The sequence below is a fragment of the Phoxinus phoxinus genome (assembly GCF_949152265.1).
Source record: "Phoxinus phoxinus genome assembly, chromosome: 12".
NCBI lineage: Eukaryota > Metazoa > Chordata > Actinopteri > Cypriniformes > Leuciscidae > Phoxinus > Phoxinus phoxinus.
The window spans coordinates 3,965,761-3,992,803 of record NC_136887.1 but is presented as its reverse complement, the minus strand read 5'-3'; the positions used below and the strand labels follow the sequence as shown (position 1 = coordinate 3,992,803).

Below are 27,043 nucleotides of genomic sequence, written 5' to 3'. Positions count from 1 at the left end.
TCGACCCGCTGGACCATTGAAGACACTATATGGAGAACATCCTGGAGTGTGTTCCTCACACACCTGCATTTCTGTTCCACTGGAGAGAGAAACACATGCACATCTTGGATGACGTGGAGGAGAGTAAATCATCAATTTAATTTGAAAGTGAACTGCTCCTTTAACGGCTGCCGTTTGCCGACACTGGACGTGAGTGTCGTGTTAAAAGCAAACAGAAGTCATTATAATGGCTGACGCTGTCTACACTGCCCAGTTTACACCGCTGGTTTGTGTCTCTGTACACACTTCAGAAGGTTTCCAGCGTCAGGAACACCTGGATGGCTTGTTTTAATGGCGTCCCGGATTGGTCGGATGATTATATGTTTGTTCGGAGCATTTGACTGCAGATTGTCTTGTAATCGAGGCACAGTGCGATGGAGAGTTGGCAAAGAATCTTTAGTTGAATGATTTCAATGATTTCATAATGCTTCGTCAGTAATGTTTATATGGATAATGTTTTCAGAACACTAATGCCTGGTTCAGAGTACACGACTTTAGCCTGATGTTGGCACATCCGCTTGACGTAGGGTGTCGTGGGGATTCGTAAATGTCAACGGGCGTCGGGACGCAAGATTCGATCCATCTCGTGTAATGTGTGTCATAATGGGCGACAACCTCTGCGATGCTTCAACACATCACCATATCAGCCCTCCACGACGGGCTCCGTCAAGAGTGAGTGTGTGTGTGTGTGCGTGTGTGTGTGTGCGTGTGTGAGTGTGTGTGTGCATGAGTGAGTGAGTGAGTGTGTGAGAGAGTGTGTGTGTGAGAGAGTGTGTGTGTGAGTGTGTGTGAGTGTGTGAGTGAGTGAGTGTGTGTGTGTGTGTGTGTATGTGACTGAGTGAGCGTGAGTAAGTGTGTTTGTGTGAGTGAGTGAGTGTGTGTGTGTGTGTGTGTGTGTGTGAGTGAGTGAGTGTGTGTGTGAGAGAGTGTGTGTGTGAGTGAGGGAGTGAGTGTGTGAGTGAGGGAGTGAGTGTGTGAGTGAGTGAGTGTGTGTGTGTGTATGTGACTGAGTGAGCGTGAGTAAGTGTGTTTGTGTGAGTGAGTGAGTGTGTGTGTGAGTGAGTGAGTGAGTGAGTGTGCGTGTGTGTATGCGACTGAGTGAGCGTGAGTAAGTGTTTGTGTGAGTGAGTGAGTGAGTGTGCGTGTGACTAAGTGAGCGAGAGAGTGTGTGTGTGCGCGAGTTAGTGTGTGTGTGTGTATATATGTGTGCGAGTGAATGTGTGTGAGTGAGTGAGTGAGTGAGTCTATATATGTGTGTGTGAGTGAATGTGTGCGTGTGTGTGTGTGTGTGAGAGTGAGTGAGTGTGTGTGAGTGAGTGAGTGTGTGCGCGCGAGTGTGTGTGTCTATATATGTTTGTTAGTGAATGTGTGTGTGTGTGTCTATATATGTGTGCGAGTGAATGTGTGCGTGTGTGTGTGTGAGAGTGAGTGAGTGAGTGAGCGAGTGTGCGTGTGTGCGCGAGTGTGTGTGTCTATATATGTTTGTGAGTGAATGTGTGTGTGTGTGTGTGTGTGTGCGTGTGTGTGTGTGTCTATATATGTGTGCGAGTGAATGTGTGTGTGTGTGTGTGTGTCTATATATGTGTGCGAGTGAATGTGTGTGTGTGAGACGGCACGCGATGACTGGTCGGAAAGCAGTGTGTAGTCTGACAGTTGTCCACGACAAGATTATATGAGTCAAAATCGCGTAATCTGACACAGTGACGATCGTAACAGACAAAAGAATCGTGTAACCGAACCAGACATTACTCAAGCATGCAACAGTGAGTGTGTGTTGATACTGTTTTACATTAGCCAATCATAACAGTGTGTGTTTACTGACCAGCTTTAAAGGAGCCGCACATTATGGTCAGAATGAGGGTTGAACATAATTATTTTTCCACACACACACACACACATATTATTTTGTTTTTGTGCAAAATACGCTATTCAAATTATAAGTGAAGTTCAATGAACATTATAAAGTAATAACAAAATCCATGTCACGACCCCTTTAAACCTCAGCACGTCCCTCGTCTGGTGTGTGTGAGCAGTTTAGCGCAGAGGATCAGGTGTAAATTACCGCGCTAAGCTAATGGGCGCTCATTAACACCAGTGCATTGTTAATTTGGCATGGCCAGTGCACTGATCATTACATACTTTACTGCAGAAAGCAGCTTGGCTCGGTGCAGTTGTAGAAATGATATCCTAATGAATCTTCAGCCAGCTTAGAGATGCTGAGAGCCAACAGGACGAGCGCTGACATCATAATTACTGTGCGCTGTGGACTTCATCACACACCAGAAATGACCAAACCCCTGCATGAAGCTCATCCGCTACTGTAATCGCTTATTCTCATGCCAGTGGATTCCCGACGGGACAGGATTCGAGGTCACGTATAATCTGCGGTGTTTGACCTCCTGCGTGACCTCTGTCTCTCGCCCGTGGCTTCCTGTCAATAGAGCCGTCCTTGCCCAGACGCACAACAATCTTCTGCATGTACAAATAGTCAGCTGTCAAAACAGATTTGTATCTGCGGCCCCGGGTTATAATTGATTTAAACAAGGCTTAAAGCAATTTATTGCCTTTCAAAAAGAGATCCGAGTTTATTAAACGTGCAGCTGTTTTACAGTCAATGTGATATTATTGTGCTTCTCATATTTCACACCAAATTATCATCAAATGGCGATTCTTATAACTGCAAAACACATTATTGTTATGTTTACCTACAGATCAACAAAATAAAGGCAGCACAACAAATGCATAATATTACTGTGATGTGTATATACTTTGCAATTTAAGCTTTTTTTTTTTTTTTTAGGGGGGAAATTCATAAAATGTAATTTTCATAAAATGCCACAATGCAAAATAATGCATTTAAAAAAATAGTTTTCCTTTGATTTGGTAGTGACCTGGAAATACATTTTCTTGACAGATTTTATGAGACTCATCTTCATAATAAATACAACATATTTATTAAGATATGAATCCATTATATTTCCAATTGAACCATACTAATGAATTGGTATACACCATTTGGACCCGTTTGAATGTAAGCTTGTAAAACTGTCATAACTTAATATTTTTCAACTAAAAACATGTTGTGTGTATCTAAGCAACTTCTCATGAATGAGTAAATGCACAAAAGTTGTGAAGTTTTTAATGTTACCATGTTTTTACCATGCTATTACTTCATTTACCCCTTTTTATTAATTCATTATTTTTAGAAATTCTATGAAATAGAACTAGAGCAAAAAACAGTGAGATACAGATTTTTTTTTATCAATATTTTATTTGAATATATCATTAGAATAAACTTATAAGAACATATAATAAGATAATTGCCAGTATGAACCCCAACGACTTCAATGGATTAGATTAAATTAGTTTGAATCTTACAACTCCTGACTGCCTCAAAACAGTCTACATTTATGAAAAATACATAATCTTTATCTAACAATATTACTCTGAAATGCTTTCAAACTAAATATATTAATTTTACTTGCATAAACTTTTACTTTCATATGAAAAATGATGATAAACAGCTGGAATCTCCTTCTCATGCTGCAATGGTTCATCAATAAGGCAGCAAAGCCAAATGTGGACTTTCCCAAACACAATTTAGACCGTTTGGTCTGTGAACGTTTGCTCTACAAGCACATTATGAGTGTATTTACACGACAACAATGTAGTAAAAACAGACGATTTGCTAAATTTATTTGATTTATTAATTATTATGCATGGCAGGCCAGTAGTTGGCGGTCAAGAAACACCCGCAAACACGTCATGTCATGACTCACAGTTTTCACAAATGTAAGTTTTTCTTGTTTAGATGGAGTCGGTAAATGCTTTGTTTTCAAAAACGTGCACTTTGAAGCCCATTTTAAAAAGATCTTGAGTTTTCAGGCCTCAAAACACAAATAAAGGCCAAAACACACACAAAGTCTTCCGTTTTCAGTTGAAAACAATGTTGTGTAAACATACCCTAAGACATTAATTTATGTCATTTTATTTTAATTTCAGAATTATTGTGTGTGTTTATGCGCAAGCATGTTTATAAACTATAAAGGAAAGAATGTGTGTGATTGCAGGAAAGAGGCTAAATGTATTTTACACAATCAATTTGAGAAAATAGATGAAAATCAGCAGTAAAGCCACAGTTCACTTACGGATCAAAATTGACCCAACGTAAAAGGTGTTACAATTTAGTTTAAATGGCTATATCTTTTACATTTTTTTGTTAAAATAAATCTGAAAAAAATAAATAATGTGTTTTTTTGCCAGTCTTAACACACTTACAAAATTATGGAAATTCAAATCGGACTCACACGTTTTTAATGCACTGTCAACACTGCAAAAAATACTTTCTTAATTAGTATTTTTGGTTTGTTTCCAGTTCAAATATCTAAAAATTCTTAAACCAAGAAGCGTTTACTAGAGAAGCAAAATGACATAAGAAATTCTATTTTGTTTTAAGATAAAAATAAAGTAATTTAAGTATTTTTTTGCTTAAAACAAGCAAAATTATCTTCCAATGGGGTAAGAAAAAAATGATTGGTTTCCATTTGAATTCAGATGTTTTTTCTTACCCCATTGGCAGATCATTTTGCTTGTTTTAAGCAAAAAAATACTTAAATTACTTTATTTTTTATCTTAAAACAAAAAAGAATTTATTATGTCATTTTACTTCTCTAGTAAATACTTCTTGATTTAATAATTTTTAGATATTTGGACTGGAAACAAACCAAAAATACTAATTAAGAAAAGCATTTTTTGTGTGCAGTTTGCAGTGAAATGACCCATTTTTGCAGTAAAACGTACAGCTTTTGAAAGGCAGACCCATTAGTCGTGTGTGTCTCTGAGCTGCTTCACACCGTAACTCTCACAAACAAACTCTCCGTTGGTGCTTTGAACCTCTCGACAGCTAACCTTTCCCCTGAACTCACCAAGTCCACACCGAGATCTCCCCGGCCCCGCTCTGCAAACAAACACAGGACTTCCCTGCTCGCGCGTGCTTTGAAGCGCTGGCCGCAAGCGTGCGCTCATATCCAGTGGAGATTATCTGGATTATGCACCTGAACAAACTCACCGTACTCGGCCCGCAGATGTTCAGGGACATGAGGCTCGTAGCCCTCCTTCTCCGGCACGTCCACGAAGTCCTCCTCGCTGTCCTCTCCGTCCTCGGCAGCTCGCATCTATAGTGCAGAAAACACACAGTAAATTACACTTCATAAAGATGCTTTACTCCAACTGTACATGCATGCTGTAAAAACTACTGTTGCAAAACACATTTCTCCGGTGTTTCTCCCACAAACAGAGCGTGTGTGTGCTGACGGTGTGTGTTTCTGCGGGCTGATTAACACTCGGATGGGGCGTTCACTGTGGCCTCAGGATATAACACAGATTTACAGCGCTCTCGACCGCAAACTCTGCAGGAACGCGGGACATCTTAACATTTTAATTCAAAGCCTTAATAGAATTTCCACTCGACCACATCCAATTTTTTTCCCCGCTAGCGCTAGTCTATCTGAGTATTGTCCCAGCTAACTGTGACTGTATAAAATAGTGCTGGTTGTGTTAAATACGGTTCCCAGCATCTGTCAGCGTGCAAAGGAGACCATGATAATGTGCTGGCTTTCTGAAAGTGGGAATAAAGCAAATCTGCACTTGTACTGGGTGTCTTAGTCTTCGGTTGAACCGCGTCTGATAACATCTTTCTACAGAAGCGAGTGTGTGTTCGCATCATGCGACGGCTTTAAGGAGATCAGCTCAACGGCAGGCACTAGATAAACCCGTCTTAGAAGAGGCCGAGCCAGATCCAGACTACGAGAAGTCTTGCTTTCTCTGATCTGAAGTGTATTTATGGTCAAGCTGAAAAGCTTTCGTAAGTCTCGTGGTTTGAAAGAAAGTTAATGGCAAAACGTACAGATGTGACAGATTTGATTAAACAAAATTGTAAAATATTTTCTGTGATTTTTGAGCAAATATTGTGTAAAATAAGCAATCTTTTAAAATATTCGGGGACAAAAATTTGGAATAAATATGATTTATTTTTCATGTTTCTGAAAGAAGTCTCTTGTGCTCATCAAGGCTGCGTTTATTTGATTAAAGATACAGTAAAAAAAATTAAATATTATTATAATGTAAACCCGCTGTTTTCTATGTGAATATACAGTAAAGTGTAATTTATTCCTGTGATCAAAGCTGAATGTCCAGCATCATTACTCCAGTCTTCAGTGTCACATGATCTTCAGAAACCAGTGTAATATGATGATCTGATGCTCAAGAAACATTATTACTATATTATCCATGTTGAAAACAGTTGTGCTGATTCATATTTGTATGCAAATTCTACCATTCAAATGTTTGGAGTACGTAAGATCTTTAAAAAAAATTAAATTAATACTTTTATTCAACAAGGACACATTAAATTGATTAAAGTGACAGTCATAAAGACATTTATAGTGCTACAAAAGATCATGTGACACTGAAGACTGGAGTAATCATGCTTTGATCACAGGAATAAATTACACTTATGCTGATTTACATTGTAATAATATTTCACAATTTTTACTGTATTTTTGATCAAATAAATTCAGCCTTTTTGAGAATGACAGCCTTTTTTTTTTTTTTTTTTTTTCTTCATTAAAAAACTCTTAATGATTCCAAGCTTTTGACTGACAGTGTAAGAAGCAATAATTAAATAGTGAGTAAAATATTTATGACAGCATTATATGAGCTCTGGTATTTTTATGATTCTTTTAACACAAAAATCATCCCAATGAACACTATATTTGAGGACGGCCTATCACTGAGTGCACCCAACGCCGGACAGTTCAATATTAGGGTTACTAACTCGAAGTGTGTTCAATGAAGGAGAAGTGATGACTTAGAAAACAATTTACTTCATTTTTCTTTGGCAAGTTTTTACACGCATATTTTTTAAGTAAATTTCACACGCATATTTTTAAAGTAAATTTCTCACGCATATATTGTAAGTAAATTTCACATGCATATTTTTTAAGTAAATTTCACATGCATATTTTTTAAGTAAATTTCACACGCATATTTTTTAAGTAAATTTCACACGCATATTTTTAAAGTAAATTTCACACGCATATTTTTAAAGTAAATTTCTCACGCATATATTTTAAGTAAATTTCACACGCATATTTTTAAAGTAAATTTCACACGCATATTTTTAAAGTAAATTTCACACGCATATTTTTAAAGTAAATTTCTCACGCATATATTTTAAGTAAATTTCACACGAATATTTTTAAAGTAAATTTCACACGCATATATTTTAAGTAAATTTCACACGAATATTTTTAAAGTAAATTTCACACGCATATATTTTAAGTAAATTTCACACGCATATATTTTAAGTAAATTTCACACGCATATTTTTAAAGTAAATTTCACACGCATATTTTTAAAGTAAATTTCACACGCATATATTTTAAGTAAATTTCACACGCATATATTTTAAGTAAATTTCACACGCATATATTTTAAGTAAATTTCACACGAATATTTTTAAAGTAAATTTCACACGCATATATTTTAAGTAAATTTCACACGCATATATTTTAAGTAAATTTCACACGCATATATTTTAAGTAAATTTCACACGAATATTTTTAAAGTAAATTTCACACGCATATATTTTAAGTAAATTTCACACGCATATTTTTAAAGTAAATTTCACACGCATATTTTTTAAGTAAATTTCACACGCATATTTTTAAAGTAAATTTCACACGCATATTTTTTAAGTAAATTTCACACGCATATATTTTAAGTAAATTTCACACGAATATTTTTAAAGTAAATTTCACATGCATATATTTTAAGTACATTTCACACAAATATTTTTAAAGTAAATTTCACACGCATATTTTTTAAGTAAATTTCACACGCATATTTTTAAAGTAAATTTCACACGCATATTTTTTAAGTAAATTTCACACGCATATTTTTTAAGTAAATTTCACACGCATATTTTTTAAGTAAATTTCACACGCATATATTTTAAGTAAATTTCACACGCATATTTTTTAAGTAAATTTCACATATGGAATTAAGTAAACTCTACTTAACTACGTTTAGTTTAAGTAACAAAGAAAATAAGTACTTTTAACTTAGCTAGTAAAAGGTTGAGTAAATCTATTTAGCTGAAGTTTCCTTTGCAATACATTTGACTCAGACAATATAACATTGAATTAAACCACACTTTTAAAGTGAATGCTTAACTTAGAAACATCTAAGTATTTAATACAACAGATATAGTGTGTGTTACCATATCTACATGTCAGAAGTTGTGTGTCTGTGAACGCAGATACCTCAATACTTGGTAGACAATACACAATGACGGTAACATTTGATCGTTTTTGTGTTTGAATGTGTCATTTTGAGTAGAAAAATGAACTCCAAATGTCACAAAATGGCGAGTTACTAAACCTAACAACTGGAAATACAGCTGGAGAACAGTGAGAAATCAACCTCATTAATTATTCAAGGCCCAGTGCATGATGGGATCACCAGAATCAGAAAAGTTGAGTAATTTTACTTAATTTTATAACGTGTGATATTTACGCTTTCATTTCTACACGCTTGAATTGAGTACTAGTATAGAATTTACTTCGTTTTTTTTTTTATTACTAACTTTTTAATGTAAATTACATTGTTTTTTCTGCAGTATTTACTTCCCCACAGAATAATTGTTATCAGTGTAATTAAAAGAATAGCTCTATAGTCACACAGCGTGTCTTTAAGTGGCGGAGAGGAATGTGTCTGGAGTCTTCCCTCGCTCATCCATCACTCGCGCTGTAAGTTTTGTTATCACTCTAACACTAATCAAAAGAGAAAACTGTCACCGCCACTGACCTGAGGAACCTCCCAATTATGCTCCTGGAGAGTGACAGCGGCACTTAACTTCCACTGCCGGCTAAATGACCACCATCAATCTGCGCTGAATAGCAATGAGCCACCCGGCTGCAAATGATTTTCTTTTTAAGGTACAGAAATCCCCAGCCTGGAATTTATGAAAGGTGAAAAGCAACTCAAGGCTATTTCCCCTCCTCGCTCACACTCGCGGGCCCGTGGACACCGCGGCGTCTGCATTAGCCGTGCTAAACACAATTTATGCCTTTTAATTTACTCAAAAGGTGCTTAAGCGGCCCGTGCGCTACAATGCATAACAGAATGCCAGTTTTTAAATATGGGGGTCGTTGGAATAAAACGGTTTATATAATCTGTGTGCCCTTCCTTCTCCGAGGGCACTGCTTAAAGTCTAGCGCTCCTTTTCCATTTATTCTGTCTAATTGTCTCGTGATGAGCTCGATATGAAGCACTAAAGATTCCAGCTTGCTTTGCTTTTATTTTGCATTATTGCAGACAGGCTATATGTTGACAATTGCAGATTGAGGTATAAACTGTCTTTGCATGAGGTCTCAATTACGTGCACACACACACACACGCACACACACACACACACACACACACACACACACACACACACACACACACACACGCGCGCGCACACACACACACACACACACACACACACACACACACAGTCTGTGGCCCTGATGTTCAAGCCCTGTATAGTCTCAATCTAAAATATGTAATGCAATGAATAGTGATACTTTAAGGTCAACATGATATCAAAATTATCCTTGATGTGCAAGATTATTATTTCTCATCTTGTATTAAGATGCAATATCCTGCTGCGTACATTTATTACCGGTATGTGAATATCCTGTCTTGTGCTGTCAATCAATAAAATAAAATGAACTAGATTAATCACAAATTTTTTCTGTGATTAATCGAAATTAAAAACACTGATAAATTAGATAAACATTTTTATCTAATGTAATAATTTCACAGTTATTCTCCAAATTAATAGAGACAACATAAAGACAGCATATTTAAAATAATAATAATAATAAAAAACGTTTAATGGCATCTTTTTTATGAATGAAGGCCACTGATACTAATACAGCGCTGATGTCTCATGAAAATGACCCCCCCCCACCCCCACCCGCACCACCACCACCAATTTTAAACATTAATTATAGCCATTCAACATTACAATGTAATTAATAAAAGCTAAAAAAATTTAAAAACATTTATTAGGCTTAAAAGAAGCATTTGCATGAAGAAGAGTGTGATCATATAATGTAACTCGGATGATAGAGAAAACAGATGCTGGTTAATTGTAATAAATATTTTAATGCGTTAAACTGGGAAAAATTAACCGAATGCCTATCGGACAGCCCTAATCCTGTCTCACCGGGACATGTTTCAGACTCAGGCTGATCAGTGTGTGCTATAAACCCGGATAAGTTGGCAGAACTCAAAACATTTAAGGCAATCAAATTTTTTAAGTTCTGAAATTCGAAATTTTAAGTAAGCAGAACTAGCAGAATTTTATTTTGTACTTAAACATTTCAAGTTAAGAACAATTAAAATGTATGAGTAATTCATACAATTAACTTCAAACTTTCATGTAATCTCAATGTGAACACTTTTATTAGTATAAACTTAGCTAGCTTTAACAAGATAATCCACTAACATGCTAATTTGCTAATATATTAGCAATAGTATGTTATACAGAAGCACTTGCTGTATGAGTGCAACAATATAAAGATATTATTTGCTCTCAAATCAAGATCAGCCACTCGTCACCATGATGATAACTCTCCTAAAACCAACATTAACAGAAATTCTTCTAAATTAGCATAACAAAACATTAATCACTACTAAATCTACTACTTAACATTAGTCTGGTACAAAAAAAACCCATTATATTACACTTAATTTTAGCATTTGCTCTCCCTTTCGAGTGCCATCGGCAAAGCATGCTGGGAAATAGGCATCCCAGCCATTTCAGTGAAACTTAAGTTCGTCTAAATTAAAGAAATAATTTCATAAAGCAGTTCAGTTTACTTAAAATATATCAGTTCTGTGAACTTAAAATAAAAAGAAAGTGCTAAATACTCATACAAGTTAATTTGACTGAACCAATTAGTTTAATTTAAGTTTGTCCTACTCAAACCAATTCATTATTTTGAGCGCTCGGGTTTACAGTTGCATTTAAACACAAGGTTGTATTTCCCTCACGGGTGGGGGTATTCTTGAGAGTTTAATTAGTAGCTTCCACGTTTTGTGTGGTATTTAACGCATGTAAACAGCGCGGCTAAGAGAGTCCACAGGGAAACAGAGGAACGGGAAAGTCTGTCACCGCTTTAAAAAAAAGAAAAAGGAAGGTAGCATTCTCCTTAAATTGAAACATTGATCAGTCTTTCTGCAACCTGCAGCTAATTACAATCTCTAAACATCATTTCAATCTCACCGAGACTGCTTTATGCCGTCTGCCAGCGGACGAGGAACACACTGTTTACTCATCTGCGCTTTATTTAACACAGGGCCGTTACTTCCCTGATAGATTCAAGTACATTGCACAATGGAAATTGTGGCTGTTATGTTTAAATCACTTTAATTCTTTTGAGATAAAATCAGCACCGTCAACCTTGCGTTGGCAGTATTATAATTCTCGGACCGGGGTGTGTGTGGACACTGAGAACGAGTGTGTTTTTGCTGACATTTGAAGAAAACTACCTTTGCATTTAAAACACTCATTCTCATTCTCCAGCAGGATTTGTGTGCGGGGAAAATAACCCCCTGACAGTCAGGTACAGAAGCCCAGGAACGTGTCTAGGGATGATACACAACATTTAGAGAGTTTGATTATTTCGTATAGTTCACACAACGATATCAGTGTAATGATTCGAAACATGCCATTCCTGGTCTAAAGAAACTAATTATGTAATAATTATCAAATAATCATATTTAAAAGAATATAGACTGGATTAATTTCTAAGAAATATATTTTAGTATAAACTGCAGAATTAACATTTGTAATGTTTTATGCTTTTTTTGTGTTAATATATTTTCTACTATGCTATAATAGGTACAATGTGTAATCAACAAGATCAATTTATTTAAATGTAAATGCTGGGATATTGTCCCTCCAACCAGGGTTATTATAGTAAACTAAAACTAAAATGAAAATGAAAACCATTAAATATCAATGTTGCTTGAAATAATGCTAACTGAATTAACATAAAATGTATTTTTTTTAAAATTACTTATTTGATTTCAGCTAGTTGCCAAATATTTCTTAATTTTATTTACTTTAATCAAGCATAACTGGAAGAATCAGACTCACTGCAACAATTAAAGACATTTTTACATTATTTTAGTCAAAATGTCTGAAATATCACAAATACAATCACTACTAATATGAATTGTTTATCACTTTTGACCAATAGGCGGCACTGTTATCAAATTATTATGGTGTGGTCAGTGTGAGCAGACAATGAGAAGTTTGGTGTCCATATGGCAAAGGGTTGCGGAGTTACAGCCTCAGAATCAGCTTTATCAAGTTATAGCAAGTTTTATTGATATAAATAACATCAAAAATCAAAAAGCTTTTAATAACTTTTTGCCAGGATGTCTGAAGATAATCTGAGCCAACTTTGGTGAAAATTGGAACAACGGTCCAGGAGTTCGAAAAAAGTAGGTTTTCAAAGAAATTCAAAATGGGGGACAGCATTTTGCAATATCTCACTGGTATCATTGTCCGAGGAATGACCCGAGGAATCTATCAAGACCACTTTCATTAAAATAGGCAAAATCAATCAAAAGCTATTCGCATTTTTTTAATTTCATTATACATTTTGACCAGAATGTGGCGTTATTCTGTAAGCACCTTCAGCGCATGGTCCAGATGACACATACCGAGTTGCGTAACCATAATGCATTTCCAAAAGACAGCATTATACCACAACATTCAAAATGGCCGATATTGGAAAATTGGAGATCATTCGACTCGGTGTGCTGCACTCAATTAAAAGAGACCAGTTTTATGAAATTATAATTATATATTTTTTTCATATCTTGTAACCAGTAGGTGGCGCTGTGTTGAAAAGCTGAATGTAGCCTCAGGTTTGTGATGACATACACCAAGACTCATCTCAATACGCTAAAGCCTTGCATCCAATTTGGCAATTAATTTGCGCGTTATTCGAGAACGGAAGGGTTTATCAAAAAGCGTTTAATAACTTTTTGCCAGCATGGTCTGAAGATGATCTGAGCCAATTTTGGTGAATATCAGACGAAACATTTAGGAAAAGTAAAAAAAAAAAATTTTTTTTTATAGAAAATAAAAAAGCAAAATTATTTGGATTCCAGCCCTTATAGTTCAGATGGTATTAGCATAAACGTGAGAGCAACTTTGGACAGTTGGTGGCGCTAGAGGGATTGAGTTAGAGACTACAACATTGCTGTGGCTAATGCTCAGATGGTCCTCTATCTGTGTGCCAAATTTCACAACTTTTTACCATTCGGTTACCATAGACTCAATAGCAGAAGTAGAAGAAGAAGAAGAAGACCAGTACCTTCAGTGCTTGGCCCCTAATTATTTACTAAACATTAACAAAAATTGAAAATATAAAAATAATTCAAAATATCAATAAAATATGTAATTTAATAGCACTGTCTCTATGCTCTCTGACTGGTCTCACCAGACGACGTGCACACATTAGGATAACGTAGACTAAACGCGTGTCCAGCAGTGAGCGGTCTACAGTGCACCCTATCGATCCCGCGGCCTCTACCCTGAGACCGCGCAGATAATGAGTTTCCGGTTAAATGTCCCCCACTTACTGGGAAAAACACATTCCAGCAGGGCTAAAGTGCTCCTCGCGCCCTCCAATATATTTTGTACGGTCTAATTAACTCTGTAAGCAATCTCAATTACTTTGTGCCCAGGGAAGCGTCGGCCGGGCACACTCCTTAAGCAAGTCTGTTATCCTTTTAAAAAATGAGCAGAGGAGGCACAGCCTCGGACAACTGAGCCCTACACTTCATTTGTCTTTGGCCAAGTTTGATAGCTATGCGTTTAAAAACCCATTCAATCTTATAAACCAAAAATTAAATGTACTCAGCTGTGATGGTCCTCTGTGCATCTGCTATTTATATGCTAATCTCCTCTCTTACGGGGAAGGTCTCGCAAATTATTACAGCAAACCAATAACTCAGGTGTATGGACTAGCGCGCTAGCTGACCGAAGAACAAGAACCAAATGAATGCGCTTTGTCACGAGGACGCGCTCCAGACAGCCTGAGTGAGACTCATGAAGTTTGCTGTCATATCTCATCCTGAAAGCACGTACTGCTGCATATCTATAGAGTGTGTGTGTGTGTGTGTGTGTGTGTGTGTGTGTGTGTGTGTGTGTGTGTGTGTGTGTGTGTGTGTGTGTGTGTGTGTGTGTGTGTGTGTGTGTGTGTGTGTGTGTACGTATATACTGTATATATTAGGGCTGTAAACGATTAATCGAATCCAAAATAAAAGTTTGTGTTTACATAATATATGTGTGTGTATTGTTTATAATTATTTTGTATATATAAATACACACAGATGCATGTATATATTTAAGAAAAATGTGTTATTTATATATATAAAATAGTTCTATTTATATATAATATAAATCATATAAAAATATATATGCAGTATATCAATGCAAACATTTCTCAAATATATACATGCATGTGTGTGTATTTATATATACAAAATAATAATACACAATACACACACATATATTATGTAATAATATACACAGATTTTTTATTTTGGATTTGATTAATCACGATTAATCGTTTACAGCCCTAGTATATATACATTATTTATTTATTTATTTGAAAAACAAAAAGGGACAATACATATTAATGAACATTTTCACAAATGTAAATATGTCATCCTTTGGCTAATTTCCATGCTATATATATATAGCATGTTATTGTTTTCAGTTATTAACCTTTCTTTGCTCTGGAATTTACTTAAAATTAAGTTTTTTTCTTCTGCTCCCAGGAATATACAGTTTTGACTAATTTGGTAACACTTTATTTCACAGTGTCCTTGTTACATGTACTTACTATAGAAATAACAGTAGATTATGCATAATTACATGTAACTAACCCCTTTACCAAACTCTAGTCCTACCCTAACCCTATAGTAAGTACATGTAGTTGCTTAATATCACTCAGTACTTAAATATATAATTACACTGAAACAATGACACCTTAAAATAAAGTGTAACCCAAAAGCGTTTTCACCGTGTTTAATGTTTAATTACATTAGTTATTACATAACTTGCAAATTGAAATGGCTGCTTACATGACGAACCGATACATGATTACACTCATATTTATATATAGATGCTGAATAAATGCACTTACACAACCTCTGTTTGACAATACAAAGTCTTTTTTGCTGTTGTTTTGATACAAAAACATTCATGTAATTTGGAATTTCACTGTTTTAATATCTTGTTTCACCAGTATATGATTATTATAGCCTATAATAAATCAGGAAACTACACTGTAAAAAAAAATGGTTGGTTTAACTTAAAAAAGCAAGTTACCTTGTTCATTGTAATTAAAAATTTGAGTTAATACAATGAAGAAGAATGGTTTAATAAACAGAAACTCAAATATTATCTTCACACATTAGTTATCAAAGTTGATTTGACAAAAGATAAAAAGTTGTGATAACAAATCATGAAAATATTTTTTTACAGTGAAAAATAAAGCATGCGTATGGCTTGACTTTCTCTTGAATTGTGCTCAAGTTATCATAGACTAAAACTAAATTGAGACATTTTGTCGACTAAAACTAGTACAAGGTTGACCAAAATATGATGAAAACTAATAAGTACGCAACCTCTGTTTGACAATACAAAGTCTTTTTTGCTGCTGTTTTGATACAAAAACATTAATGTAATTTGGATTTTCACTGTTTTAATATCTTGTTTCACCAGTATATGATAAATATAGCCTATAATAAATATAAAATATAAAACAAATGTTGGTTTAACTTAAAAAAGCAAGTTACCTTGTTGCCTTAAAATTTTGAGTTCGTTGTAATTCAAAATTTGAGTTAATACAAGGAAGAAGAATGGTTTAATAAACAGAAACTCAAAATAGTATGTTATCTTCACACATTAGTTATCGAAGTTGATAAAAAGTTGTGATAACAAATCATGAAAATATTTTTTTACAGTGTAGATGAGGAAAAATAAAGGGTTGACATTCTCTTGATTTGTGCTTAAGTTTTCATAGACTAAAACTAAATTGAGACATTTTGTCGACTAAAACTAGTACAAGGTTGACCAAAATATGATGAAAACTAAAAAGTACATTTGACACAGGACTAAACCAGCCGACAAAATGAACACTTCTACCCAGCACTGTGTTTAATTATGAGTAACCAAAAGGCTTTCATTTATTCGAGTACACCTCATAATTAATATGATTATAACCGAACTGCAGTTTCACCCAAAATGTATTTGATCACAAATGTATGACTGCCACTGCATTAGATACATTTTTACACAGTGTTTTTTTCACACAGATTTTTTGAATATTTTTTGAATCTGAAACTCATTATCATTCGATAACGCCAAAAAATATAAATAGTAATTGTACACCTTTCTCAGACAGGCAGGAGTTAAAGGAGTTGAAGGTAATTTTCGCCCCATGTCAGAGCAATGATACAGGGAATAAAGTAATGGAACGCTTTTAAGAGTAAAAAGGAAAAACTAATTATGATAAAGACCTTTTAGCTGTTTCTTTATCACAAAGCACTGACTTTTAGCATTGAAAGTCCTCAGTGAGAGTGATAAACCTCTCTGGCATGCAGTCGAGCGCTCTGTCAATGTCACGCCCCTCCTTTCTCTGTTCTTTTCGCCCAGTTAAAAACGGATAACATGTGTCATAATGATGTGTCTTCTAACTGCTCGCTGTGTCCCATTCCACCCTAGACTGAGCAAATCTCCATTAGCACGGGAGCCGTGCCCCGCCGCGCTGGAGCGAAGCTCATGCTGTCCATGCACAGATGTTACACCAAATACCAGAAACACTGTAATCTAAAAATGTACACTGCACAAATATCCTCAACTCTTCTCATGTTGTGCTGCACATGGATCACTTGTGACACGCAAACATTATCCTCCTCAAGCCAAGTATTGAGACAGAAGTCCAGTAATGTGTGAGGAAAGGGCGCCCTCCTCTGGGAACAATGCATTATTGTGCAGTTGCTGTGTTCAGGACGGTTGTACTAGCTTCTGCTTTACTGTGTGTTGTGCTGCATGTCATCTTACAACACACACAACACACTCAGTCAGTTGTGAGTTTGATGAGTTTAGCAATGGTAAAATGGACAAATAACACATTGCCATTTTTAATTTTGGAAAAATGAAATTAGGTTATAAACTTGTTGAAAAATTAATGTATTCTATTATATATAACATTTATAATAATAATAATAATAAGTTAACATTGCTGAAGTTGTGTAAACATACGGTTAAAAACCAAAGATGATTTAAAGAGGATCTATAATGGCCTCTTATGATGTTTTCAGGCTCGACTAGAACAGGTTTTCTGCTTGAACGTTGATTATTTTCCTCATATTCTCCATTGTTGCGGCTCCTCTCTTCCCAGTCTGTCCGTAACGCTCAGTTTACTTCCTGTCTCTATGAAGCCCCTCCTCCTGAAAAGCACACTGTGCTCTGATTGGTCGGCTGGATCAGTGTGTTGTGATTGGTCGAGCGCTTCGAGTGTGTTTGGGAAATGTCCCGCCCCTTACCATAACCGCCAGTTTAACACACTACTAACTAACTCAACCAGGCCCCGCCCCTTTATTCTGCGCATTAATTATTATAATGAGGAATATTGTGACGTGTTCGTTCCCGGGAGAAACTCAAGACTACAGTGGAGGCGCTTCAGGAGTTCAGAAACACTGACAGTGATATAGAGAAGAACTGCTGGAGGGGATTTGTCGTGCTCAAACAGCAACATTACACAACAGAAAGCAAAATAGGTCCAGAAACATTCACATCTGGCTTTGATGTAGCGGTTAAAAGGTAAAGGGGTCCTAAAATGCACTTTTACGAAGTCTTGATTTTGTTTTTGGTGTGTACTAGAATATAATTTCATACTTTTCTCACATTTTGCACATATTCTACATTATTACAGCTCCTCTCTCCCCAGACTGTCCCGAATGCGTCGTTTTCGATGAAGCCCCTCCTTCCGAAATACGAAATGTGTTGTGATCGGTTAGCTGGCCCGGTGTGTTGTGATTGGCAGCGGTTAGTGTGTGTTTGGGAAATGTCACGGCCCTTGAAACCTGCGAGTTCTGCTCTCGTGTAAATATTGAAGATGGCGTCAATTTCAAAACCATTTCGAGTCCGATTCAGACCCTGACAATGTTAACGAACAAGAGGATCGTGCTGAACGGATTTCAACCACACACTTTACAAGCACGGATTTCACAGGACGTCTCAGAATGGTATGTTTTTTGTATTGTTCTTATACATTATAGATACAATGTTTTCCACCATTTAAAGGTGTTTTGCTGTTTGACCAGGTACTCTTGTGGAGGTACTATCTGCCAAGGAAAACGGAGCGAAAAGCGAGCCGAGCCGAGGCGAGGCGAGTTGGTACTGGTAATGGAAAAGCGGCTCATCCACGCCCCGTCCCCTTTTTTCGCGTATTCTGTGGGCGGAGATTATTTAAATGAGGAACATTGTGACTTCATAAGATTCGGAAATATCACATTGAAGTCCAAACGAGCCGTTCGTTCGTTGTAGTTTGTGAAAAGGCGATTCTGTTAAATAAAATATCTCTCTTTGGAGTGGACTTTGAGCTTTTGTAACCTTGCAGATCTAACTAAAGTTGAAAAAGTGGAAAAGCATAAAAGATTCCCTTTAAAATGTAGCGATCAAAATTGATATGCAGGAAGCGTTCAGTTATACTGGGAGAAAGTCCAGGACTATCAGCACTGCTTAATGCAGTAAATAGTGTTAAAATGGCAGATTTTCCTTCAAATTCAGTGCAAAAAAAAGGTCTGGGCCTGAAAAAACAAATCTGCAGAACAATCTCACCACTCTTCTCTCTCTGTGCTTGTAGTCTATATGCAGATCCTCATGTTTGCTCAAGGCGAGCTCCAGTGATCGCTTTAACCCGGTGGCCCTCCTCATCAGTTCTTCCTCAACGCCGACTTTTGTAAAGACCTGTAACACACATTACAAATCACACAATAAACAACTTTGTTCAAGTAAATAGTACATTTTGGAGATGTATGAAAGAAAAATCCAAAGGTTGTAGAGCAATATGAAAAAAACGCGACAACAAAAAAAGAAAGTAATATTCAGTTGGTAGTTATGTACAATGTCACCGCTAGATGGGAGAAAATCCTACACAGTGTAGCTTTAACAATATAAACCCTTTTATATTTTCTGTAATGTAACTGTATAATATCATACTACTATTTCTGCAGTATACCATATTTTCTTATTTCTCAGCCTCCACTTTTGAATATTCTTGTGTAACTTATTTTCATTATCTTATGTGTATACATCATGAACACAGCTAGACAACACCAGAACTATAGGCCTTGGACACACTTATACACGCGCACGCAAACAAGAACTCAAGACTCACAGATATTTGAACATCTGACCTCTCTTGTTATTGTATCTCTTAATACGCCATATATGGTCGGGGTTGATCTTTGAGCACTGTGATTGGATGGCCTGGACAGTGTGGATGATTCTGCTTGTGTATAAATATGACTCTTCTTCCTTCATAAACTTGATGATGTTATGGTTCTTCACTGTCTCTGTGTCTGCTTGATCATTCTCCCGAAGAGCCCGTTTCCACCGGATGACTGACAGTCTACCTGAAAATTACTCTGAAAACACCACAGTACTTCATAAGCCTCGTGACCTACTACTGGAACAACCTGATGACGTGAATTTAGTCCTTGGCCAAAAATGTGCAGTATTCAACCGAGACAGACAAAAGTTAAAGTCTCCCTGTTAAGTTCCTAGTTTAGTTTTGGAGTCTCCTCAAACAGGTTTACTGGCATACAAGGTCAAAACACAGTTTAATCTTCTCATAACATCTACTGCAGCATCAGCTCTCTTCTCACAAAGTCTGACACAGTTTAATAAAGGATTCGGTCTAAACCCCGCCTTTCCGAGAGCCTGCTCTGCTCTGATTGGTCAGATGGCCCAGTCTGCTGTGATTGGTCTACTCTGCTCTGATTGGTCAGATTACCCAGTCTGTTGTTATTGGTCTACTCTGCTCTGATTGGTCAGATGACCCAGTCTGTTGTGATTGGTCTACTCTGCCCTGATTGGTCAGATGATCCAGTCTGTTGTGATTGGTCTACTCTGCTCTGATTGGTCAGATGGCCCAGTCTGCTGTGATTGGTCTACTCTGCTCTGATTGGTCAGATGACCCAGTCTGCTGTGATTGGTCTACTCTGCTCTGATTGGTCAGATGACCCAGTCTGTTGTGATTGGTCTGCTCTGATTGGTCAGATGACCCAGTCTGCTGTGATTGGTCTACTCTGCTCTGATGGGTCAGATGATCCAGTCTGTTGTGATTGGTCTACTCTGCTCTGATTGGTCAGATGACCCAGTCTGCTGTGATTGGTCTACTCTGCTCTGATTGGTCAGATGACCCAGTCTGCTGTGATTGGTCTACTCTGCTCTGATTGGTCAGATGACCCAGTCTGTTGTGATTGGTCTACTCTGCTCTGATTGGTCAGATGGCCCAGTCTGTTGTGATTGATCTACTCTGCTCTGATTGGTCAGATGGCCCAGTCTGCTGTGATTGGTCTACTCTGCTCTGATTGGTCAGATGGCCCAGTCTGTTGTGATTGGTCTACTCTGCTCTGATTGGTCAGATGGCCCAGTCTGTTGTGATTGGTCTACTCTGCTCTGATTGGTCAGATGGCCCAGTCTGCTGTGATTGGTCTACTCTGCTCTGATTGGTCAGACACTTTAGGGCACTTTAAAATGTTTTGGGAAAATTGGATAAAATTGAAAAATGTAATCTAATACTAAATTGGATTAAAAATGCAACAAAACATCCTGAACTTGAACATCCTGCTAAGCATCTCCTTCTGAATAAACAGTGACATATTGTTAATTTGGGGAAGAATGACTCCTGTAAGCGGGCGGAGGGTTTACCTGGACCCAGGACTGCACCAGAGGCAGGTGTCTGGTTGTGACGAGTCTATGAAGATCCCGCACTGTGTTTACCAACGCCTCGTTCTCTTCCGTCTCTCTCACTTGTAAATCTGCGGACATGATTCACAAAATCTCCCAATGAGAACTGCACTTCCATGGCACGCTATGACATGATGGAGGATACATATCATCAGAGCGGCTGTGAACGCCATCAGTCAGACGCACCTGTGCACACATCGAGCTCCAGCTGATATTTGTAAGACATTAAGCCAGTGCTGCGGAGAAACACATTCACATCAGGAACGTCCCCCGTGTCACTCTCGTCACTGGACTCGTCTGCTTGCCCTTCATCGCTCCTCTTCTCCGACATCTTCCCGTTCTGCTCATTGCTCAGGTCTTTACTGCCGCAGGGCCGGTCAGATCTGTCCTCGGCTCCCGAAGAGCTGTTAGCAACTTCTGCTTCCTCGTTGAACAGGTTTAAGTCGTCGGTTGCAAGCAGTTTTATGCAGTTGTTCATCTCAGTCAAGGTTTCCTCAATCCCAGTCGTCATTTCTTAATGAAAGAGACAGCAAAACAAGCACTTTAGCTTGGGAACGCACACCGTTTTCTCATCTTTAACCAACAGTTTTTTAACCAGGTGTCAAAACATAAGTAAGACAAGCATCACTATTACTCCTCTTTTAACCCCTTAAAAATGAAAATGCATGTAAATAAAACTTAAATGGTTGTAATTCAAGAATGCTTTGGAATATAGATGTAAGATTGGTCTTGTTTTAAAGAAGAAATAAATTAAGAAAGTTAAACAGAAAAAAGTGATAGAAGTTTGAGTTGATGAGAATGTACAATGTTAAAAGTTTTATTATTCATATTTTATATAAAATATATATTTTCAAAACCTGATGGACTCTAAAAATGCAACAAAAAACAAAAAAAATCAAAGCCAAAAATCTGAACAAGTTGTGTTTTAAATTGTAGGTTGATAAGCGTTCAGTGAGATGTAGTTTGGGCGCAGTACCACACTTCTCCACTAGTGGACATTACTGCACATATAAGGGCGCCTCCATTTCCATATGTTGTTTGAGTGATCTGAACCATTATTTCTACAATTTTCATACAAATTATGAAGTAGACTTCCTATTCAGAAGTAGTATTGGAAGTTTGGCAGATTTTGAAATGAATTCAACCTCTTAGAAACATTATAGTGCATTATAGCTCGCTGCCACATCACAAATGGTGAATTTTTTTCTTCTTCTTTATATTCAAAACATTTTCAGACCTTTTTTTCTAAAATAATTGAACGGATGCTATCTTTTGAACTGTTGGCATGAAAACAAACTGAGGTTTCAACCATTCTTTCGTGATTTTTCATGTTCATCACTATTTCAAAATAAAGGTCTGAACACACCTTAGGAGTATGAACATATTCTTGTTGCAAATTGATAAATTACGGCTCCTCTGTAATTTATTTTGAAAATCACCAAATATGTAAACTAGAGATTGTAAGCTTTCAAATGATATATAGTTTAGTATATTACGGTTTTAAATATGTAATGGCTGTGCCATACATAGCCACAAAACAGTCATCATAGCCGGTCCAATGTCCTAAACCTGCATTGTGTATTCATATGTTTTATAAAAAATAAAGTATAATTTGTGAAAATAATTTAACATTAAATACCATAGGAACATTTATTTAGATCATGCACACACAAGATACCCACAGTTCACTGTACAGTTATTGGCAATTTGGCACAGATATTAAATATAGTTTGTTGTTGTTTTTTATGCCATGCCAGCTTCTTTGGCTATTTTCATGGTGAAAACCATACTTAAAATATGTGTTATTTATTTATATATTTCCATACTTAATTATTTAAAAGATAAACTAATTAGGACCCAATTTTCCTAAAAAAGAAAAAAAATCTAAAATTAAAATTGGATTAACTTGATTAAAAAAAGTTTCCTGGGTATTAACATAATTAAAGCAATTGTCTCAGAGGAGTACAAATTTGTTATTAAATATCGTAGTACAAAATATGTAATCTTTTTTTATTAGGGTACACATAAATACATCACTTTAAAGCACTAATAGAGAGAACACTACAGGCAATTGGGAAAAGTGTTAGCGTTTTGAAAAATCACAATGTTTTAATAATAAGTGACTGTATATTAAATTTCACCAACCTCTTACTTTTCAAAGCAAGTCATTAACTACTTGAGGCAAGGCCTTTGTAGTCAAGAAGATATGAATTGAAATTATTGATTTATTAAGGTAAATATTTAGCAGATTTCTTTCATTTTTTTTTTACTTTTCCAGGATATAGTTCATTTATTTTACAGCATGTCCTGGAAACTGTCGCTCGATGTTTAACCATCATACTAATTATTTGCTTAACAATATTGATATTTATTAATATTGATTCTTGGTGGAGCTGTGAAAGCTTAACATATGCAGTAAAAAAAATGTATCACGCTTTTGCAACCGTAGACATACGGGAATAGAGGTAATGGAGTTTAAAGGTTTACATGCACACAGTTTAAATATCATTTTAACATTTATCAATTAAACATTTTATTAATTTATTTTCATGTTTAAGTACTCATCTGTAGACAGACGGATTGTCTTGTTTTCCATAGACTGGGACAAAACCTGTGCCGTGTTATCAGGAGAACTGCATGTCCTCAGTGCCACACTGTTCACACACTTATCACAGCAACATCACTGAAGATGTGCACTAGTGCGTCCGTCCGACTGTTGACCTGCATGTCTCATGTCTTATCAGCATCTCAGTATGTCACAGATGAAACTGCAGTCAGTGAATGCTAGTTTTTTCTACAGTCTTAAAAATAAAGTTTCTTTATTTCCACTGATGGAACATCCATAGAATCTTTCCATTGGAAAAATGGTTATTTACACAGTGAAAAAATGTTGGGTTATTTTTAACCCAACCATAGGGTTACACATATTGGGTCACTATGGTTATTTTCCAAAAATGATGGGTGATTTTTAAAATCGTTGGGTAATTTCTAGTAATAACCCGGCTGTTGGGTTACGCATGTTGTTTATGTTCACTGTGTATTTTAAATGTATGTACACAATTATGTATATTTACATTAAAGTCTGGACTCCCCAATATTTAGTTTGTAATTTAAAAATATATTTGTTGAGACATATTTATTGTTTAATATTCAACAATATTATTGATCTGCCTTACTTCAGGTGGACGTTGACGATGGCGCAATTTTCTTCTAGAAACAAACTTGTATTATTTTGATGTTATCACTGTGAAGCTGCTTTGATATAATCTGTATTGTAAAAAGCGCTATATAAATAAAGGTGACTTGACTTTTAAGAGCTGAGCACTGGAACATATATGTACGCATATGAAATATTCATATATTAAATATATCCACTTATATAAAATATATATGCCCAATATATAAAACCTATTAGAAAATGGAACAATTGACATATAAAACCAGCCCATATATTTTATGCATGTATAATAGTGTTTTTTTATATACACGTCACATATATAATTATCAGTTTTCAAATAGAATGTGTGTAGTATTTGTTTTGTTTTTATGAGCTGGTCAAGAAGAGGTAAAATAATAATAAATAATACATTTTATTTATAAAAGATTCGAAAATGAGAGAAATTGAAATGAAATGTGGATCTGTAGACTTGAAATAAATAGTTAAATAGTAAATAGTTTGGCATATATATAAATTAAACATATCGGTGACATATGGTCAAAACATACAGTATTATATAAATAATATATATTAATATATGTCAATATACTCATTTAATATGGCAAATTTATATATGTTAAAAAACTATATCAACATATATGTAGAGATATGTATATATGTGATAGCAATATATTGTCTTATATTTAGCATAGCGATATAGAGGCATATATGTCATATATTACATTTCCGTATGAGGTTCATCTAAAACCCTCTTTCGGAAGCTGTATCTGTAAGTGTAGTGTCAGCGGCGCTGCCGTTTATGAACATAAGTGTGTACCTGCCATCTCCTGCTTGGCCTTTTCAAGCCTCTCTTTGTAAATCCTTTCCAATCTCTTCTGTTTCTCCTCTTGTCTCTTTCTCTCAGCCAGTGTTCTCGCTTCAACATCATGAAAATCTACCTGAGAAAACGAAACAATGCAATGTGTGATTGGACATATCACTATTATTGTGACTTCATGTTTACAGATTTTTAATCTGCCTAAAACAAGTAAGCAATAAGGTACAAGAGGCTGTGCTGTATTATTGTGAGTAAGTCACTGTCGTGCTTGCAACCCCTTCAGCCGTGACTTATTCCCGATACAGCGCTCGCCTCGAGTGCCTTATTGCTTTTATACAACGGTTACCACACAATACAACTATTAAAGCCGAAAAATATGTATCAATGCAACTTTCATGAAGTAAAATCACTTAAAGCCTTCCTTCCGCTGGAAAAAATAGTCCCTGACCGTAAACAGCAACTGAAGTTACACACATTATTTCGCCAATAGATGGAGACAAAGACTGTGTTTATGAGCGAGTCAGTAGAGAGACTTTTACAGTGAAAGTACTCAAACTTGTGATCACGGAGAAGAAAGACGACACTGACAGATGACTATAGAGAGCCTAAGTCCCGCCTCTCCGCTTCCGGCTCATGGGACCTTATTTCGGAAAAAATCTGTATGGTAGTCAATGGCGAGAGACAACTTATCTTTTTATTCCGTCCGAACTGTGCCCTGAATTACACACATGATGTTTGTCAATTTAAAAGATAATTATGAAAGTCAAGAAAGTCGCAGTTTGTCATAAAACTGAAGAGTAACGTTTAGTTTTATCGCTCAATGAACTACATCTCTCGTCTCGCACTGTACGTCACCGTTGCTCGTGTGTGTGCGGTCTGGTACAACACACTCCGGCATCACGACGTAACGTTACGATTATAACGTAAGACTATAGAAAACATGACAGACGTTAGCTCCAGTAAAGTTAGCTTCAGTAAAGTTAGCTTCAGTAAAGTTAGCTTCAGTAAAGTTAGCTTCAGTAACGTTAGCTTCAGTAAAGTTAGCTTCAGTAAAGTTAGCTTCAGTAAAGTTAGCTTCAGTAAAGTTAGCTTCGGTAAAGTTAGCGTCAGTAAAGTTAGCTTCAGTAAAGTTAGCTTCGGTAAAGTTAGCGTCAGTAAAGTTAGCTTCGGTAAAGTTAGCTTCAGTAAAGTTGGCGTCAGTAAAGTTAGCTTCAGTAAAGTTAGCTTCAGTAACGTTAGCTTCAGTAAAGTTAGCTTCAGTAAAGTTAGCTTCAGTAAAGTTAGCTTCAGTAAAGTTAGCTTCAGTAAAGTTAGCTTCGGTAAAGTTAGCGTCAGTAAAGTTAGCTTCGGTAAAGTTAGCGTCAGTAAAGTTAGCTTCAGTAAAGTTAGCTTCAGTAAAGTTGGCGTCAGTAAAGTTATCTTCAGTAAAGTTGGCGTCAGTAAAGTTAGCTTCAGTAAAGTTAGCTTCAGTAACGTTAGCTTCAGTAACGTTAGCTTCAGTAAAGTTAGCTTCAGTAAAGTTAGCTTCGGTAAAGTTAGCTTCAGTAAAGTTAGCTTCAGTAAAGTTAGCTTCGGTAAAGTTAGCTTCAGTAAAGTTAGCTTCAGTAAAGTTAGCTTCAGTAAAGTTAGCTTCGGTAAAGTTAGCTTCAGTAAAGTTAGCTTCAGTAAAGTTAGCTTCAGTAAAGTTAGCTTCAGTAAAGTTAGCTTCCGTAAAGTTAGCTTCAGTAAAGTTAGCTTCAGTAAAGTTAGCGTCAGTAAAGTTAGCGTCAGTAAAGTTAGCGCTTCAGTAAAGTTATATTCAGTAAAGTTATCTTCAGTAAAGTTAGCTTCAGTAAAGTTATATTCAGTAAAGTTATATTCAGTAAAGTTAGCTTCAGTAAAGTTA

At 36.2% G+C, this 27,043-nt stretch overlaps 2 protein-coding genes across 3 annotated transcripts in view; both read right to left on the bottom strand.

The window, feature by feature from the left end:
- The window catches only part of LOC307007800 (zinc-binding protein A33-like), a 365,074-nt gene that overhangs the window by 262,823 nt on the left and 75,208 nt on the right, over nucleotides 1-27,043 (bottom strand). The gene's annotated exons all lie outside the window — the stretch shown is intronic.
- Nucleotides 1-27,043, bottom strand: part of uvssa (UV-stimulated scaffold protein A) — a 62,080-nt gene that overhangs the window by 31,852 nt on the left and 3,185 nt on the right. For both annotated transcript variants that reach the window (XM_079630399.1, XM_079630400.1), the window contains exons 4-8: nucleotides 25,159-25,279; nucleotides 21,350-21,676; nucleotides 21,125-21,234; nucleotides 19,028-19,156; nucleotides 5,108-5,213 (exon numbers count right to left, since the gene is read on the bottom strand). In XM_079630399.1, coding sequence (XP_079486525.1) covers nucleotides 5,108-5,213; nucleotides 19,028-19,156; nucleotides 21,125-21,234; nucleotides 21,350-21,676; nucleotides 25,159-25,279 — 793 coding nt within the window. The remainder of the gene's footprint in view (nucleotides 1-5,107; nucleotides 5,214-19,027; nucleotides 19,157-21,124; nucleotides 21,235-21,349; nucleotides 21,677-25,158; nucleotides 25,280-27,043) is intronic.